This window comes from Solanum stenotomum, chromosome 2, assembly GCF_019186545.1.
Source record: "Solanum stenotomum isolate F172 chromosome 2, ASM1918654v1, whole genome shotgun sequence".
Lineage (NCBI taxonomy): Eukaryota > Viridiplantae > Streptophyta > Magnoliopsida > Solanales > Solanaceae > Solanum > Solanum stenotomum.
Window position 1 is genome coordinate 12,199,931 of NC_064283.1, and position 20,491 is coordinate 12,220,421.

At 31.3% G+C, this 20,491-nt stretch overlaps 2 protein-coding genes across 2 annotated transcripts; one reads left to right on the forward strand and one right to left on the reverse strand.

Moving 5' to 3' along the window:
* Positions 1–831: 831 nt before the first annotated feature.
* LOC125855430 (ribonucleoside-diphosphate reductase large subunit-like) lies at positions 832–6,830 on the reverse strand. The gene is made up of 17 exons (XM_049535152.1): positions 6,474–6,830; positions 5,158–5,219; positions 4,946–5,033; positions 4,516–4,779; positions 4,089–4,329; positions 3,918–3,994; positions 3,588–3,758; positions 3,394–3,486; positions 3,156–3,305; positions 2,983–3,069; positions 2,732–2,896; positions 2,534–2,654; positions 2,015–2,216; positions 1,775–1,924; positions 1,544–1,691; positions 1,227–1,310; positions 832–1,135 (listed from the first exon to the last, which is right to left on the reverse strand). Exons 1-17 carry the CDS (start codon positions 6,699–6,701, stop codon positions 1,040–1,042), a joined length of 2,427 nt encoding a protein of 808 aa, XP_049391109.1. The 5' UTR covers positions 6,702–6,830; the 3' UTR covers positions 832–1,039.
* An 8,320-nt stretch (positions 6,831–15,150) lies between these two features.
* On the forward strand, positions 15,151–19,956 carry LOC125856488 (protein LIKE COV 2-like). Its single transcript, XM_049536047.1, has 7 exons — positions 15,151–15,384; positions 17,022–17,074; positions 17,164–17,273; positions 18,220–18,387; positions 18,976–19,073; positions 19,377–19,503; positions 19,756–19,956. The coding sequence occupies exons 1-7, from the start codon at positions 15,277–15,279 to the stop codon at positions 19,854–19,856; spliced, it is 765 nt and encodes a 254-aa protein (XP_049392004.1). The 5' UTR covers positions 15,151–15,276; the 3' UTR covers positions 19,857–19,956.
* Positions 19,957–20,491: the final 535 nt, after the last annotated feature.

A 20,491-nucleotide genomic window follows, 5' to 3' on the forward strand; every position in this document is an offset into this window, starting at 1 on the left:
TTCACAAGAACATTCTATAGAGTAAGGAAGAAAACATAATTGAGAGGAAGGGACTTTTTGCCATGTTGGACTGCCTAGGTGGACTGTCATGTCAGCAAATATGGCAAAGATAACGTTTTAAGGGTATTTGTGGTCCAAAACATAGACGGCAAGGGTAGTTTTGATCTCAAACATAAATAATAAAGGATATATATGAGCTATTTCGAATAGTTCGAGGGTAATTTTGACTCTTTTCCATTTTGCCTTTTGATCAATGTGTGTACAAATAAAATAACAAATTTTTAAGAAATATCCAAAAGATTATAAAATCCTCATAAAATATGAATATGGCACTATAAATTCGATCCTAATTTAAACATCATTTTAACTATTGTTCATTTAAATTACAACATGTTATTTAAGGTGGATTGATAGCTACTTACTAATTTAACTCGAAGAAGAAAAAAGATAGTAACAAAGTCTAAATATGTGTCATGTCAAATTGTCAATTGTCAATTGTCAAAATACAAATGAGATAAATGACGGTGGGTGGGGGCGCACTGACAAATCTACGATTTTAAGGTTTCGAGTGCTGTGAAAGTAGCGAAGTCAAATATATATATATATATATATATATATATAAAGTGAGATTCAAACTCAAGCTAAACAGAACCAATATGATTTAGATGTATTTCGATATACATTAACCAATGTTAAACTAATAAATTATTGACAAGATTAATTTCATATTTTTTCACACATTTCAAATCTTAAAGTTGTTGTAAGAGAAACTAATTGCTGCTATCTCAAGTAAAAATGAATTACAAAGACACCACTTACCAATACAAGAGAGTTGCATATTTTTCCTTGTTTATAGAAAAACATATACTATACTATAACCATATATATATATTTATTATATACATAATTAGTTCTAATCTAATGAACATCAGTACATGCAACTTCCACAAAGCCAAGGTCTGTTTGGCTTATCTATGAAGAGGTTTCCCAGTAGGCAATAGAAGAAACCCACAACGAGATCAGTATCTCCGACTTAGCACTAACTTCCACAGGATAAACAGTCCTCGCGGTTTGTCAAAGAGCACACCATTTGAGCCATTTTAGTTTCTTCGTCAACAGCAGTCTTTGGCTTTTCCTGCAAATTGAAATCCCCATGTGCAGTTTGTAAGAATGAGCAAAATAATATGATGATGAGTACTCATAATTATAATGTTACTACTTACTACTTTCAGCATGGAAGTGTCAACTGTGAACTTGATTGCATCAGCTGCAGCACGGGATCGTAGATAGTACATTCCAGTTTTCAAACCCTACAATAACAAGAAAGATGATACTGAGACTCTAAATTGACCTGTGAAGATGGAACCTATAAAGAGCAGTTCATGCTGTTCTAGGCTGACAATTAGGTTCACTAGACACTAAAAGATCTCTTTAAATGGATGTTTGTACTAAACTATTGAGTAACAATACACCAGACCATTTCTTAGTGCATATACACACTTCAAAAGACCAACAAAACTTATAATGTGAAATTGAAGCGTACCCTGGACCAAGCATGAAAATGAAGGGACGTGAGCTTTCCAAAATTGGGTTGATCCATATGGATGTTGAGGCTTTGACTCTGATCTATGTAGCAACCACGGTCTACAGCCATATCAACCAGGGTCCGTTGCTTGATCTCCCAAACAGTCCTGAAGTCAGTGAACAGTATTAGAATGTAAGTGGAAATAAAGTGAACATAAAAACTGAACAAGTAATTAGTGAAAGTTCATACTTATAAATAACTTTAAGATCATCTGGAATTTCAGGGATTTTCTGCACAGAACCATCATCATATATTATCCTATTCTTAACACCAGGTAACCAGAGCCCCATCTCGGTTAGGTCATGCAGAAGATGTTTGTTCACCACAACAAATTCACCACTGGAGAACAAAAATAAACCATGTATAAATCATATGCAACAAGTATGATAAAAATCAGTAGCAGCTGCAGGATCTGGCAGCAGGTGTTACCTCAGAACCCTTCGGCTGTAGATATTAGATGTATATGGCTCAAAGCATTCGTTATTTCCAAGAATTTGGCTGGTTGAAGCAGTTGGCATTGAAGCTACAAGAAGTGAATTTCTTACACCATTATTTGCAATCATTTCACGAAGAGCATGCCAATCCCATTTATCTGATGGTGTTATTCCCCACATGTCTGGCTGGAGAATACCTTGAACAGCACAATATTATTTAGTGGAAATACAACGTGAATCAATAATACTTGATCAAAATAAAATCTAGCAGTCATTTCATGTTCTACAGTAGTGTGTATAATTTGTGTCTCAGCATTTTCAAATTCTCTTCAAACTTGTATCATATCTTCAAAGTTGAACTAGTAAGAAAATGCTAATTTATTTAGGTTAGTACACTTAGCAGTCTAACAACTATTTCGACTAAATCATGGATGACCATCAATGTGCACTGGAAAATCAAATATGTCATTCACATATTACCCATCAGTTAAATCTAAGAGCAAAAGGATTTATACCTTGCTTACAGGACTTCCTGCATATGTTTCGTATGGGCCTTCCTTGGCAGCTAATTCAGAAGAAGCTTTTAATGCATGGTAGTATATTGTGTCAAATATGTCCTTGTTTAGCTGCTGAGCCTATACATAGACAAATTATAAGATCAGAACAATCTGCACAAATGTACAGCTTGGAAAGATGATTAGACAAAACTTACCTCCTGGGAATCAAATGCCATGCCAAGCAAAATGAATGTGTCTGCAAGTCCCTGGACTCCAAGTCCAATAGGCCTATGTCGTAAGTTAGACCTTTTTGCAGTTTCAACAGGGTAGTAATTGACATCAATAATTTTGTTCAGGTTTGAAGTGACTAATGCAGTAACCTGTCTCCCATGGCAAACAGAGCAAAATTAAGAATAATGTCAAGAAAAACATGTTCAAAAAAGTTGGTACTTAGAACAAAACAAACCTCTGCCAATTTGTCAAAATCAAAGTATCGATTTTTAGAACCTCTACTCCCCACAAGCTTAGATGGTTGTGATTCACCTGGGACCCCCTGAAAGATATAAAGGCAACACTACACTAAAGAGGCAAGGAGAAAGTAGGACAAGTAAGTTTTAAGTATATACCAATATTAACTACCTTCTCTCTAACATATCTTGGTAAAGCAATTGAAGCAAGATTGCAAACAGCAGTTTCAGTTGGACTTGTGTACTCAATAATCTCTGTACACAAGTTAGAAGACTTGATAGTGCCAAGATTCTGCTGGTTGCTTTTTCTATTGCAAGAATCCTACAATAATAAACAGAATATTGGTAGAGTAAAATTAAGTGCATCCCGACAAACAATGAGAAGAATAACAGAATCATATGAAAGTCACCTTGTATAACATGTAAGGGGTCCCAGTTTCTATCTGGGACTTTAAGATCTCAAACCAGAGATTTTGTGCCTGAACGACCTTCTTTGCCTTTCCCTGAGTTGACAAAAGAATATTGTTTATGATCAATGCTGAATGATCTTTAACATACCATATAAATGGTATGCAATTAACCTCAGTAGAACACTTGTTGTTACCTCTTTTTCATATTTTGTGTATAGCTTCTCAAAATCTTCACCCCAGCAATCTGCCAATCCAGGAGCCTCACATGGACAAAACAAAGACCATACCCCATTGCTTTGGACTCTTTGCATAAAAAGATCTGGTACCCAAAGAGCATAGAAAAGATCCCGTGCCCGATTCTCTTCCTGAAGAAATGGAAACATCATCCATGTCTTGTCAAATTGTTGAGTACAGACAAGCTTTGCCGTATGAAAGGAGTACAGCAATCTAGTGCAGTGGCAGAAAGCAAGTGCAGGCCCAATGGACAATATATTATACAATTGATGATAAAAAGAGTACTATACCTTCCCATGGTTCTTCCTTAAATCCAGAAATTCAAATATATCAGCATGCCAAGGCTCAAGGTAGACAGCAAAAGCACCTAAACACAGCATTACAGAGTGAGAAAAGTGAAGGTAGTCCCTACACCCTAAACTTCTAGAATTATCTAAACAAGCACAGAAATGAGGCCACACCCTTTCTTTTGCCACCCCCTTGATCAACATATCTGGCAGTATCATTAAACACACACAGCATAGGAACAATCCCATTTGATGTTCCGTTTGTTCCACGAATATAACTCCCAGTAGCACGTATGTTGTGCACAGATACGCCAATTCCCCCAGCTGATTTGCTAATAACAGCACATTCATTAAGAGTATCATATATGCCCTCAATACTATCATCTTTCATGCATATCAGGAAGCAGCTACTTAACTGCAGGCCCCAAAAGAATACGATGTTAAATCAGGGAACATTTTACCAAAAAATGTCAATGAACAGGAGGACAGTGTTGGGTAAGAAACAATTATTTTTAAAACATATCGGACAAATCAATGATGACTTAGTTGAATCATCAAATCAAGAAAAAAAAGACACAGTATTAAAAGAATGTTGACCTACTTGAGGCCTTGGAGTGCCAGCATTAAATAGTGTTGGAGATGCATGAGTGAACCAGCGTTGAGACATCAAATGATATGTCTTGATGACAGATTCAATATCCTCTTTGTGGATTCCAACAGATACTCTCATCAGCATGTGTTGTGGCCTTTCTACAATCTTTCCCTGAATCTTTAAGAGGTAAGACCTTTCAAGGGTTTTGAAACCAAAGTAATCATAGTCAAAGTCTCTGTCGTATATGATCTCACTGTCCAGACGAGCAGCATTCTGAGAGAAAAAAGGCAAGCTGTTAATAAGTATCTCTACAGGAAATTATGAACAAGCTCTTGATTAACCCAAAGGCCAAAAACTTTAAAGTTGATCTTGATTAAGAAAAAAATAGCTAAGATCCAACACATAACCATTAAAGGAATATTCCAAATGGCAGTGATACCTTCATGATTATCTCATAAACTTCATCAGAAACCAGTGGTGCCTTCAATCCAGATCTCTCACTAACATGGTAGTACATGTCCTTAATCCTGTGATATTCCATTATTGCAACCAGAACTTTGTTATTGTTGATCATTACACCAACAATTTAATTTATATGAAAAATAAAAGTAAATGGAAGACTTATGACCAATGTTGATTCAAATCACTTACGTCTCGGAAAATGATTTCTTGGTGTTCTTGTGCAGGTTTGACACAGCAATCCTTGCAGCCAGCTGCACCAAGAGTTTTGACAAATCACGGATTAATTAACACATTCATCATAGAAAAATACTTTTTCCTACTATGCATCATAGAAGCTTCAATATATCTACCTTATAACAGTGGAGGAGTTAATAGAAACTGTTTTTGTCTGCATGCTTCTCATTTTAAGTCAGTCATCTCATATCTTTATTCTCCTTTTTAATGTGTACCAAGTTTTTTTTATAGGAATTATCCTTAGAACTTCACTATAAAAAGCATAAAACACGGCAAAGAGTCTAATTCCTGTTTATTTGTTGTTTGATTACATAAATCACCTCAAGATTTTAGTCTAGCCCAATTATTCAAACATGATCCCAAACCAACCTATTTTAAGAAAACATATGCATACAAAAGCATGGTTGACCATTACAAAACTGTGGGGAACACTGAAACAGAAAGGAAAACAATGGGAGATCAAACTGAAAAAATGAACAGCAGAAATATGCAAAGAGCAAAACAGAACAATGATATCAATTCCATAACAATGTTTAAACTCAACATATCATGACTGAAAATGAAAGCCAAAACCTGAACTTTAGAAGAAAAAAAACACAAATTCCAACAAACAACAAAATTAAAAGAGATGTTAATAAATATTCAGCTTTAGCAAAACACAAGCAAAAAATGAACCCAGATTTCAATTTCCAAACCAACATTCTGCTTTCAAATATAAACACAACCACTAAAGCTGTAGAGTCTCTACAGCTATTTAAAGTTATCAAACGTTTGAATCGTAAACAATTAAAGAAAACAAGTGAATTCAGACGCACAAAATTTCCCAAACTTGAACAAATGCTACAATTCAGCAGCATTACTAAAGATCAACACAATCAAAATGAACCCAGAAGCAATTACAATTTTTTTTAAAAAACACAAATTAACCAGACCCATAACTTGCGACACGGAGCATAGATCCATGAGTTAAAAAAACGCTAAATTTCAGTAGCATTTCTAAACATCAACACAATCAAAACCAACCCAGAAGCAATTATGAAGAAAAAAAAAACACAGATAAAACCAGACCCATAACTTTCAACACAGATCACAAATTTATGTGTAAAAACTCATTAAAACTACAGTAATATGAATCCATAACTTCAAAAACACAGCGGGTTCAATGCTAAAAACCTTATTATTGAACCCACATATTTCAAATCCTAAATCCACCTCCAAACAAAAACATCATAAGCATGCCAAACCAAATAATTCAATATCGAGTAACTTACACAGGCATAATCAGGATGATTAGCAGTCATAGCAGCAGCAGTTTCCGCAGCCAATTCATCAAGCTGACTAGTAGTTACACCTTTATAAACACCAGCACAAACCTTCTGAGAAACAAGAACCGGATCACAATGATCAGTACTTAACCCATAACTCAATTTCTTAAGCCTAGCAGTAATCTTATCAAAGTGAATAGTTTCCTGACGCCCATCTCTCTTCACCACATACATCTTTTCAACAAAATCTCTTTGAGGAATTTCGTCAAACACTAGATGAAAGCAATATGCTCTTTTTGGCCTGTTAGTGAAGTGATTATATAGGATAATTAAGAATTTAAATATGTTTGGCGCAAATTAGGGTTTTGATTTTTTGGGATTTTCGAAAAATTCCCGCCAATTAGGAAGAGCGAAGGATGAAGATAATATGGAGGGAGGAAAGAGTATAGGAGAAGCTGGACGTGGGACCCACCTGCTTAACCGGTTATTTTGAAATTAATTATCCCACTAACCAAGTGATAAGTTATTTTTCGAACTAAGCTAACTTTATTCTAAAATTAATCTCAAAACTAATTATTCTTAATCTCTTGTATCAAACAAACCCTGAAAACCATGTGAATGGTTTGTAAATATTGGATAATTGGTGGGAGAAAAAAAATAGTAATTACTCTCTATCCAATTTTAATTGTCATGTTGCGTTTTTCAAAAGTCAATTTGTTTAATTTTCAAAGTTAAATTAGATTACATTAATTTGATACTTTTAGCAAAAATTTAGATATTCAAAAAAATAGAAAAAGTACTATAAATTTCATTTTTTTAATATCAATATAATGAAAAAATGCATCGTAAAACGCTAGTCAAAGTTGTTATTATTTGATTTTAGAGAAAAGGCATAGATTCCTCTAAAACTTGTTTCGAAAAGTCAGTTACACACTTAAATTATCATGATGACCTATTACACACATTTACTACTTAAAAATGAATTTATTTACTCCCTAAAATTGACGTGACAAAATAATAAAAAATAAATAAAAAACTAGCGCGTCAGAAAAAATTAAAGTTGAAAAAAGAATTAAAAAATAAAAATCTTCCTTTTCCTCCCATTACCCTCTTCTTCTTTATTTTTTAATGTTATCACAACTTTTTATTTTTCTATCACAACAACGAGAGTGTTGTACTTGTGTTGTTGGTTGTGGTTATTTGTTAGTTGTTCAGATTTGGAAGTGTGGAGCTCTTTGGAACTTCATCGGAGCCATGACTGAAGCTTTGAGCTCGCTGACACACCTGCAAAAGAAATCAAAAGAATAAAATCGCAAAGGAATAAGGTAATGAGGTCTGATTTTATGTTTTTCGGTGATTGATTTAAATTTTGAGTGGTTGTTTCGTAGTGGTTTAGGTGATTGTTTGGTGGCTAATAGTTTGTTGGAAAAGAAGAACGAATGGAGGTGGGCTAATGGTGGTGATGGGTTGGTTGTTCTTCGCTGGAAAAGACAAAGAAAATCATGATATAAATCAAATGAATGATTTTTTCGATAAGATTAGAGATAAAGTGGGTGGAATTTAGTGATAAAGAAGATATAATTATTAGAGAATTTTAATGATTAATTAGTGTAAAATAGAGTTAATAAAAAGAAAGTTAATTAATAGTAAAGAAAACAAAACAAAAAGAATATAAGAAATTATAAAATATGACGTGGCGCTGACATAGTGCTTATGTGGCAGCGATTGTAATATACTACATGCTGTGAGAGTGATGTTACACGTCTCAAGGTGGTATTAAAATCAATTTTAAATAGTAAAGGTGTCTAAGGGCATCTCCAACCCCATTCTCTATTTTACTCTCCAAATATAGAGTTTTTTTTTTTTTTTCAGACAACCAACTCCAACCCAATTCTCGATTTTACTTTTAAAAAAAGAAATTGTTTCTCTCTCCTCAATATTATATTATTATTTCTATTTTCATTTTTATTTTCTTATTTCATAGTATAAATCATTTCTTCTTTTTGCAAATAATCCCTCTATAATCTTTATGTAATACAATTTTTTTTTCAAATTCTTCGTTTAATATAAAATTATATTTTAATCTAAATTTCTAAATAACATAAATTGCAATAATATTATATATAATACATATTAACGAATAATCCAAATAAAAGTGAAATCATTGATGAAATATAATTACATCATATATATTGTTTCATCGAAAAATTTATTTTCAATTTTATATAAATACTCAACTTTCAAGACTATTACGTTACTCTCATAACTGTTCTATTAATGTATTACGGAGTTCAAAATGAGTAATTTTTGTCCTTATTTTCTTAGGTGTAGCTAAAAATTGTTTAAATTAACAATTTCATCTTGTATCCAATTAGTTCGTGTACTAATTTACTTCCCCTATTCCATTTTGAACTATTGCATCAAATATTTTCATGCTCATTAAAAAGTGTAGTTTAATAATTAATCACTATAACATAAAAGTAGATTGTTTGAATTATCATGTAAATTTTGTCCATACTTCATAATGAAAATTAATTATATTTAATTACATATTTAAAATGACAAAAAAAAAACTAAAATCAAATTAGAAAAATTGTTAATTAGGGGTGGAAGTAGTATACTTATCAATAATATGTTTTAGATGTTATATTACTTAAAAAATAAATACAAATATTAGAGACTTAATTAATAATCTTATATAATATAAATAATATTAAAATAACTTTAAATTACATATTTAAAGTGACAATTTTTTTAAAATAAAATAAAATAATTATTAATTTGGGTGGAAGTAGTAACTTGTTAATAATATATTTTTAGATGTTATATTACATTAGAAAATAATAACAAATGATAAAGACTTAATTAGTAATATAATAGAAATAATATTAAAATAATTAAAAAGTAAAGACTTAATTAGTAATATAATAGAAATACTATTAAAATAATCAAAAAGTAAAATAGAGACATGAATAGTAGTTCTCCAAATTTGGAGAACTACTATTCACCTCTCTATAATTGAAGAATACAAAGTGAAATAGAGAGTGCTTGGAGAACTCATTCCCTGTTTTACTCTCCAAATATAGAGAATAGAGAGTAAAATAGAGATGTGTTGGAGATGATCTAATAGGTCGTCATAATAGTTTAAGCGTATAACTGACTTTTCAGGACAAGTTTAGGGATGAATTTATGTCTTTTTCCTTGATATTTAAAAAAGAAAACTATACAATTAAAAGTGGACGGATGTAGTAATTAGTTGTGTAAATTAATTTTTTTTTTCTAGTTTTTCTTTTGGAAACGTTTATTTTACCAAATTTGTAATTTTTTTCTTTGGTCTAATACATAGATAAACACTTTAATTTGATGCCAACGAACAGGTAAATGTTTCAACTTTGAAAATGCTCATTTAGACATTCAACTCATTCTCATTGTCTCATGCAGATCCAACTCTTATGAAACACATAAATTTTAGAGTGTCTGATGATTATTTTATAAATAAAAGTGTTCAACTGAAAAGAATTGATACATCTAAAATTTGTATCCTCAAAATTAAGGTGTTCAAAAGTTAGTTAAAGTCTAATTAAAATGTTTTGTCTCTGTATATTATGCGTTTCTTTTGGCAAAGGAATGTTATTTTAATTTTTACCATCAAATTTTGAATAGCTCTTTTTGCTTTATTGAAAAAAAAAAAAGGTATTAAGCTGAGTTATACTTCAATAAGTTTTTAAGTATATACTAAATCTAACAAAGAATTTGAAAAACTCAATTTGAAATAGAAAATTAATTGTTACTAAAACAAAACAAATAAAAGTTGGTATAATAGGTAGAACAATGAAAGCTTATGTAAATTTATTAATTTAGTACCATTTCTTTTCTCTTTTACCTTTAATTTGGTGGTAGGTAAGACTTTAAGACCACTTAAATTTGATGACAAAAGCTTTCATTGCAAGCTTTTAGAGCATTTATTTATATCAATTTCTAAGATATCAAATTCTAATCTTCCTCCGCAAGATAGTTATTATGGTCTCCATTTCAAAATATGTGATATTTAAAATATGATTATGTCCTTTTAAAAAATTATATTTCATAAAAAGCAAAAGTTGTGTTACTCCCTCTATTTTATTTTATTTGTTTCTTATATTAAAAATAAATATTTTTTTTACTTATCTATTTAATTAAATATAAACAGAGGGAGTACTAACTTACCTTTAATTAAATGTCTTAAATAAATAAAAAAATAGCTCTTGAATTAGAGACATCAATATTCCATATCACCAAGGCAAATAAATAGGCTAAATTACGCAAACTGGTCATTGGGATTTGGAACTTCTACTTTACAAAAAATTGAACCAATTTTTTTAAAAATTAATGAAATTGGCCAAATACTTTTTTTCTTCGTCCTCCTTCGATATTAACGGCTTCCTTTGTCATTTTCTTTTCTTCTTCGTCTTCTCTTTTTTTAAAAAATTAAAAAAATTGGTGTATCTAAAATGTGAATTGTTATGAGGAAATTATATATTAAAATATTTAAAATATCGAGAGGATTTCATATCTAAAATTTAGAACTGTTTAGAGGTGATTTTGAGCAAATTATCTTCTTCATCTTCATGAGTCTTATTGTCTTTTTTTAAAAAAAAATCGACGTACCAAAAACGTGAATAGTTTAGAACGAATTATACATTAAAAGACTCGATGCATCGAGACGATTTCATATCTAAAATTTGAGATTGTTTAGAAGTAATTTCAAGTTGATCAAAGTTGAATATTCAATGTATGTTTCATGTACAGTCAATGTATACTTTACGTATAGTTAAGCTATATTTAGTTTGTTTGAGTGTATCATAATGTATAGTGAGTGTATAACTCATGATGTATATGTATGCTATATTGTATAGCGAGTGTATACTTTCTATGACGTTTGACAAGCTATAATGTATACTTAGTGTATACTTTTTATGACTTTTGACTATTTTTTATGCAAGTAAAATTTGCTATATTTATTGTAAGCTAATTAGTTTATCGTATATATTTAAAATTGTCCCAATAAAACATGGTAGTGAATATCTTGAGTTGAAAATCAACCAGTATGAGCTCAGTGGCGGAGCAACTTGTTTCTCAAGGTATCCAATTGGACACCCTTCGTCAAAAACAAATACCATATATATACTAATAAAATGATATACAAAGTGTTTAAATAACACATGATAAACACCCTTAACATAAACTTGGGATGATACAACTCAAGTACAAAAACAAATTTTGCTATGTGGTAAGCACATAAGTACAAAAACAAATTTTGCTATGTGGTAAGCACATAAGTTCTTTAGTCTAATAAAGAACTTTGTCAGAAATATAATGGAATTTGTAAAATTCGAATATGCTCATATTTTACAATACCATCAACTTTGCATAATCTATATTTTCTCCTACTAATTAGTGACATTGTTCAAAATCCAAACAATATATATTCTTGGATAAATTATTTTTAAAATCATGATTTTTGTCCTAATCATCTTAAGTACTATAAGGTCGTTTCTTTCCTTTGAGAAACACAAGAAAGTGATACATTTAGTGAAAATGTCATAAATAGTTCTTTAACTATATGAGTAGGTATAAAAAGGTCCTTTAATTATATACTTATTAGATTTAGTCCTTTAACTATTTAAAAACTTATCAAATTTGGTCCCTTAACTATACATTTATCAATTTTAGTCTTTTAACAATACATTTCTCGATTTTAGTCCTTAAAGTATTTAAAAACTTATCAAGTTTGGTCTCTGTCGATATTCTTATACAAATAACTTAGATTTAATTAACGGAATCCATGTCTCGAGAAATTAAATCTTTTAGCCATTTTTTCTATTGTTGCTCTCTCTCTGTTACTTTTTCTTCAACTTAACCTTATGCCAGAACCATAACCTCAACGATTTAAAATAAAATTCATGAGGAAAGAAAATATAAGTCATAATTTTATTCAACAAAGAATAAATGAAGCATATTATTGCTACTAATGACTTGAAAATATGCTAAACTTTATTATAAAAAGAAAAATTATTACCCGTTAAATCCAAAGTTTGTACTCCAACGACTTCATTGAACGAAATTTGTTTAATTTTTGCAGAAATTGAAATTTATAAAATGGTAGATTTGCAAAAAAATTTAAATAGATCAATTTTATTATTCAATTCATTTTATTTTACGTAAAGAAATTTGAGTAAATTAAATAAAATCTGCACTGATTAACATATTCAAGTGCGGATTCAAGTCATTAACAACAATTATATGCTTAATTTTATTAAAATCAGGATTTATATCTCCTTTCCTCATTAATTTTATTTTGAATCGTTGAGGTCATTGTCCTTATATAAGAATAATTCGAAGAAAAATGGCGGATATAGAAAAAAAACTTAAAAAATAGGTTAAAGATTTAATTTCACAAAGAGTTCCGTTAATATAAACCTAAGCTATTTGTATTAAAAAAAAATAGACAAAGACCAAACCTGATAAGTTTTTAAATACTTAAAGGACTAAAATAGGTAAGTGTATAGTTAAGGGACTAAAACCGTTAAGTGTATAGTTAAGAGACCAAATCTGATAAATTTTGAATAGTTAAAGGACTATCTCCGTTAAGTATATAGTTAAGGAACCATTTTAAACCTATTCCTATAGTTAAGAGACTATTTATGTCATTTTCTCAATGCATTTATTATCTAGGAATTTAAATAATATAGTAGTATTAGTTAGTATGAATGTTTTTTTTATGTCATAAAATCATTTTCATAAGTTGTAACAGATACACATCAAATTTTACATTACTCAAAGTCTCAAACATTCAAGGTGTCATCATTTCAAATAAAAGCTTATTCATATTTGATATTTATATTAAATTTATTAGGTGGAATGACCTGGAGACCCCTGTATTTGACTCTGTTTGTCAGTTGAACCCTCCTATTCAACACTTTGCTAACCAAACCCTCAAACTCATCAGAATAAAATGTTTTAAACCCCTCTGATCATTGACTGATCTTATGTGACATTAATATTGGTGAGTTGGAAATATGCGTGATTACACATGTTTGAAAGTGATTTAAAACAATATTTTACTTTTAAAAAAATTAATTTAACAAAATTAAAAAATAAGATCCATCTTCTTCAACCCTCCTTCACCCACCCACCCACCCACCCACAACTTTCTTCTTCTCCACCAGCGTCTCTCCTCTACCCCTCACCACAACCCTCAACTTTCTTCTTTCTCCGGCCCCACATTCACTCTTCTCCGCCTCTTTTTTTTTCTTTCTTTTTTATACAAATCATGAATAACCTCAACTTCTTCTAAAATTTTCGTTTTTTAGATTTGAAAAATATTAGTATCATTATTTTATTAGATGGTTTCAACAAGGAGATGTAGATAATGTGAAGGATGATTGTGACTATTGAAAATTTTTAAACTCCGTTGATAAGCTTGAAAAAGCTTAAAAAATAATAAATGAGTCTTGTGAATTTGTAAAATTAATTAATAATTTTGATTGGGGTTCATTGAATTTGTATTGGTGAACTTGTAGTTGAATTTACAAGCTAAACCGAGAAGAATTTGATCTAATGGGTATGAATTTAGTGCTCAATTTGTGACCAAATATGAAGAAGATGACTATTTGAAAAGTTTAAGAATTTTAAAAATTGATCTATTTTATTTTTTATTTTTTTAGCATTTAATTTCGTACGTGGCACTAAAAATGATGTGAAATTTCACGTGTAATCGCGTTCATTACACGCACACTGACCGAAGAAGAAAAAGGCTTAAAATGTTGTGTTCTGATGGGTTTAAGGGTCTAGTTGGCAAAGTGATGAGTATGAGGGTTCAACTGACAAACGGAGCCAAGTACCGAGTAATTAAAAATGAAAAATATATGTTAAATTAATTATAATTACTTATTTGATGTTGAATATTAAGGTGTTTGATTTTTTTTTGTATCCCATATTCCCCACAAGCTACGTAAAGAGAGTTTAATAAGTTAGTCTATCACTTTGAATTTAAGTAAAGTACACTTGACACTCCCAAAATTCCCTTTGCCCCCCTATGCCAATTATTGATTTTGTTTGGCTGAACTTTACAGCCTAATTTCTATTTTTTTTTTGTTGATAAATAAAATTTAAAACTCTCTCAACATTATATTTATTAGTATTATTGAAATTGACTTTGCATGTTCAAACTACCAAAACTCATAAAAAAAACCAAAGTGAAGTACACTTAACTAGCTTTAATCATAGAGTTTTGAATCATTATTAAAGAATTATTCATAAATATCTATTTGATTATAGATTTTAGTTTAAAATTTTAAAAGATTTTTCTTAATTTTTAAATTCTAAATTCGATAATAGTTCAAACCAATTAAAATGAAGTATACTTGACTAGCTTTGATCATAGAGTTTGAATCAATTTAAAAAAATTATTCATAAATATTTATGTGACTATAAATTTTGAATCTGTTTAACTAGATTAGTTCAGTTTTTAGATTTTTAGGATTCATTTGTAAATTATTATTTTTCTAATAAAATCTATATTTAAGAATAATTTCACCTTTAAAATCTCAATTTTTTAAATTTAAATTTCAAAATTTATGACGAAACGGAAACTCGAGTTTTCATTTTTTTTTTCTCACTTCATTTCTAAGTTTACAAAGTGAAAAAAAGGTGGGCACCTCACGTCTCTTCTTCACAATAATATCAGCTGTCTCTGTGTTGTTTTTGCAAGTCTTCTCTATTTCTTGCTGAGATCTAGAGACAAATCCCTAAAACTAAAAAAGTAAAAATGGCGGAAGAGAAGGATCCCACTTCTATACCACTAAGTCAAGCTTCTGAAGATCCTGAAGACCCCATCAAATCTACTCCTGCTTCACCCAATTCTTCTACCCGCAAGGTCAGTTTTTCTTTCTAAAAGCTGTCTGATTTTTTTTTTTTTGAAGTTTTAGAGGAAATTTACTCTTACCCTTGAATCTAACGGAGATTATGAAGAAAACGGGAGATGGGTTTTTGTGTTTGGTATAGGAATTGTATTTTCTTGATTTTGAAATTATGGGAAATGGAGAAGGGATTGGAAAGAATGGTGAAAATGGGGAAATAGTTGTGTTTGCCGCAGGACATGGACAAACTTGTTGAAAAGTTGAGTTTTCGATATTTTATTTTTTTGGGTTCAAAGGGTAGTATATATATTTACAATTTATGAATTACCAATTTGGATAACTGCATTTCTCGTTTGGCCATAGTTTTTGAAGTTGAAGCTTGAAAAATTGAGTTGTTGAAGTTGTGTTTGGACTTGCATTTTACTCGGGAAAAAAATGGATTATTGTGAGTGGAAGTGAAATTTCTCAATTTCTACCAACTTGAAAATATTTGAAAGATAAGAATTTCATGGCCAAATAGATATTTGGAGATAAATTTTCAAAATCTGATCCAAAAGCTATGCTAAGTGTGCGGAGAATACTGGTTTTGAAGTAGACACAATTGATTCTTAAAATGAGGTTTTGATATTTTTTCGTCTTATATACCTGCTCATGTACAATGTGGTTTGTATTTCTTTCACTTGGGTTGGAGTAATCGAATAATTAGAGTCAATTTATGCACAAAAAAAGGCACATTCTAATAATCTGAATGTGCAAATGTAGGAAAATGGGTTAATTTTGATATGATCAAAGTCAAAGATTTTGTGCATCCTTATAAGAAAAAAAGGTCCTAGATTTTGTGCATCCTTATAAAAAAAAATGGTCATAGATTTTGTGCATCTTATCTATGTATGGAATGTAGTTGGTAATTTGGGTTGGCGTAAAACTTATTGGTTTAGCATCAGCCTATGCTAACATACGTTCTTGCGTTCTGGTTTTCAAATTGATGTGATAGAAAGATATTATTGTTAGAAACTATGTTACTCAAACTTTTCAAATCCTTCAAAGTTCAGTGCATTTTTTGAGGATCCAACACGGTTACGCAACATTTTTGGAGAGTCTAAGCAACATAAGCTACCTAAATATGTTTGATTTTATATTGGAAGAAAGTTATAAGAACAAGTTTATCTGGAGATGAATAGATTTAAAGACCTTTCGACAAAACTTGAATCCGGAAAAGAAGTTCAAACTGGTAAAGAAGTGGTGCAAGTCAGAATAAATGATTTAAGAAAATCCAGGTTCTTTGGGGAGTAAAGCAGTATATTCACTTGTCCTTTTCCTACCCAATGTACCAATATATATTCTACATATGCTTATCCGGAAAAGAATCTTCAAACTGGAAAACAAGTTGACACATGAGAACAAATAATTTAGAAAATCCAGGTTCTCTAGGGGGAACTGTTTGATAGACACTTGAGCTGTATATTCAATCTCTAATCCTTTTAATGCCAATTGTACTCCAATATATTTTCAGTCTGGAATTTACTGTGTTTTTTGTGCATGTATAGTGAAACTCCTATGAGAAAAGGACATATTTAAGCATTTCTCTCAATACATATTCCTGTAGGCTGTTTACTTGTATATATCTTAATAGTTTTTCATACCTCCTTTTCAGGCTTGCTGTTATTTTCTTCAAAGTTGGGTATCTAAGAAGTTTATGACTGGATGGTAATTTCTTATCTCAATGTTGCGTTACCAATTTTAATAGGTTTTGACTATCTTTCAATCTGTAACAACTCCAAAATTTGAAATTGCAGTGTGGTTCTCTTCCCTGTGGCGGTTACATTCTTTGTGACATGGTGGTTTATTCAGTTTGTTGATGGTTTCTTCAGTCCACTATATGAACAACTTGGCATTGACATATTTGGTAAGTCCAATTTTCCAAAAATTTGATAGCTGCAGTTAGTTTTCTGTATTGGTTTATCATGCTTCTTGACACCTAGTAGTTCAATACCCTGCATATTTAAGGCTCACCTCGTATTTTTATTTTCAGAAGTTTCATTATTCTGCATCACTGCAACTTCACCAGATAATATTGCAAATTGTTCTTTGAAATTGAACTTATCAACTGGATATATCTCTTTGTGAACATGTAAAAAGTTACTATCTACTTTTGTTGAGGAGAAAAGTAATGAAATGAATTATAAACTTTCCTTTGCTTACTGCAGTGAAGAGTCGGACCAATATGAGAAAGAATAAGTTTTGGTGATTATATTTTTTTGTCTCGTCTTCATGATGGAAGTAAAATTTTGTTTCTGGTATCTGAGGATTTCAGTCAGGGGCTTCAAAAAGGATATTGCTTTCAGCATACAACCAACTATGTCCTGCTATATAAGTCTAAGATGCTCGTGGTTGACCTGGCATAACTAGAAATAACTAGAAAAATAGCCATTAATTGTGCTTGCCTTCTTTTCCCCCTCAATACATAACATTGTGTTTAAGGTTTAGCCTTCTCTGACTAACTCGTATGAATTGCTTTGCTCTTAGAACTGTGATGTTGATATCAGTGTAGATGTAAAAATACACTTGTCTTTTCCTGATTTGTAAATGCCTCTCACTTGTGAGGAAGCCATTGATGTCTATTCTACGTGATCAAATATCTAATATTTCATTTGGTGTAGAACTTAAGCTGGTTTTTGACAGTCCATTATGTTTTGTGTTATCTTTCTATGTTTCTTGGCATGATTGATAAATCTCATGTTTCCATGGCATGGCTTATGTGTTGTCCACCTTCCTCCCTGTATTAAAAGTTGTTACGTCCATTGTATATTCCCCATATCTCCTGACCTTTGGGACATTTGTTGTTGGTGCAGGACTAGGATTTGTCACATCTCTTGTTTTTGTATTCTTAGTTGGAGTTTTTGTTTCATCTTGGCTGGGTGCTACTGTTTTTTGGATTGGGGAATGGATTATTAAGCGAATGCCATTTGTCAGACACTTATATTCGGCTTCAAAGCAGATCAGTTCTGCAGTGTCTCCAGGTAAAGTTACAGATTTTTCTTCTTCTGAAGAGCAGAATGATGAAATGAAACTTACCTTCCGTTTGTCAAGGGGAAAGGCAAGGCAAGGAGGGGTGCACTTATGTAATTCACTTCTGGATCCATTTCTTGCTACTATCATCCTGAGATGGAAATGGGAAAGGAGAAGAAAAAAGGAGAGTGTGTGTGGGATGGGGGCTGAATGGGGTTATTTCATAATAGTTTACTGAATATGTTACTATCACCTTTTCCTTTCATCAAGAAAAGGGTGGATGGCAAAAGAAAGAAAAAGGAAGGATAATCTCTAGCGGTGGAGTGTGACGAATTTCAGAGCTGTGATGTAAACATGTGAAATCTGAAATAAACTTTCATCAGATGTCCTGGACTTTCATTTAAATAATAAAGGGTGTCAAAAAGCATGGGGATCAGGACCATAAGACAGACAATACATCAAATTTGTGCCTCGAAGATTAAGAAATAAGTACTTTATTTTGAGAGTTGAGGTTGCTACCTGGAGTATTTTGATTTTGCTGTATTCTCTTATTACTTTTTGTTCTTGATACTTACTTTTCTTTCGTATATAATCTACAGATCAAAACACCACTGCTTTTAAGGAAGTGGCAATCATTCGTCATCCCCGTGTGGGTGAATATGCTTTTGGTTTTATAACATCATCAGTTACCCTTCAGGTATTTTTTTGCTGTAGCAAGTTTTTTGCTGCAATAGGGAAAAAACCATCTTCTTCATTACTTTCAGAAATGCATATTTTCTTTTGCTGCTATACAATGCTGAATGTTGTTTTGATGTGCATAAGTTCTTTCTTGAACTACTGCCATTTTTCAAAGATATGCTCCTCATATTCTCTCTTGGGTGACTTGATAGAGATGAATGACGAGAAGCAGAAAGAACAACTATAATAGAACACGGAAAAGAGCATTTAATAATTTTGTTGGCTGATATATGTACATTGACGCATCATTTCTGGATGGCAGACAGATGAAGGGGATGAAGAATTGTATAGTGTTTTTGTCCCTACAAACCATTTGTACATTGGTGATGTACTCCTGGTTAACGCCAATGATGTCATAAGACCAAACATGTCCATCCGTGAAGGCATTGGTACGTCTCTGGTTTTTTGGCAACTCGTCTTTAAAATGTCACTCCTTGTTTAGTACCAGTAGCTCAGTTGACTGGTTGAAGCATGCATCTTACTTGATGATGTCTTTAGTTTACTGAGTTATCCAACTTCTAAAATTAACCAACATAAGCTTATCCATGGTAAGATTTATCTCCAAATGCTTCAAATGAATTTCGGGTATGTTTACAGAACTGTTTTCAAGTGTTTCTAACAGTGAAGCCAAAAAAATGCAGAGATCATTGTTTCCGGAGGAATGACCATGCCTCAAAGGATCTCTCATGTGGCAAGAGTTGCGAGACAAAGTGAAAGAATTCCACTGAACAGAATTAAGTAAAAATAGTGATGAACATGACAATGTAGGACTGTTTGTAATTAGTCAAGGAGGGAAACAAAAATCATATATACATTGCTGTAATTTTTCGGATCGATTCGATGCTCTTCGATATGTTGTATTATGTCTTTCTTCTCAAGATACAGTAAAGTTCTTGTTGAAGGTGTTTAAATTCATGTCCATCTCCGGCAATCAAACATGGAACCAAACAGATATATTCAGTTATCATGTTATCCCAACATGGGTTTATCGATTTGATATTGGTTTTTTGGGTTAATCGATAACCCATTAAGAATATAATAATTTACTATTTTAATTTTTAGTCATACATAATTGTCAAACAAAAAATATTAATATAATCACTATATTTGACTATAACTACAAGGACCCTACACAATTAACAATTTAACACTAATTAACTTTGGTCTCTGCATTTATCCTTTAGGTTTTAGTTTTACTTTAGTCTTTAGGTTCATAACATCAAAACCTAAAGAGCTAAGAAGGGTGATGGGTAGGGTTTGCAACGACAACGACAAGGGTTAGGCAATGGTTAGGATTGTGAATTGTGAGTATTTGCTATACTTTTACTACACTAAGCATAATTTTTGCACTCAATGAGTAATTTGATTTCTCTCTTT

Excerpts from the sequence above, each read along its gene's own strand:
- LOC125856488 (XM_049536047.1), top strand. The coding sequence starts at position 15,277 with ATGGCGGAAGAGAAGGATCCCACTTCTATACCACTAAGTCAAGCTTCT. Across the intron at positions 19,074-19,376 it reads CATCATCAGTTACCCTTCAG|ACAGATGAAGGGGATGAAGA; the intron begins GTATTTTTTTGC and ends TCTGGATGGCAG. Across the intron at positions 19,504-19,755 it reads GTCCATCCGTGAAGGCATTG|AGATCATTGTTTCCGGAGGA; the intron begins GTACGTCTCTGG and ends AAAAAAATGCAG.
- LOC125855430 (XM_049535152.1), bottom strand. The coding sequence starts at position 6,701 with ATGTATGTGGTGAAGAGAGATGGGCGTCAGGAAACTATTCACTTTGAT. Across the intron at positions 4,330-4,515 it reads CTGGCACTCCAAGGCCTCAA|TTAAGTAGCTGCTTCCTGAT; the intron begins GTAGGTCAACAT and ends TGGGGCCTGCAG. Across the intron at positions 1,136-1,226 it reads TTGACACTTCCATGCTGAAA|GAAAAGCCAAAGACTGCTGT; the intron begins GTAGTAAGTAGT and ends TTCAATTTGCAG.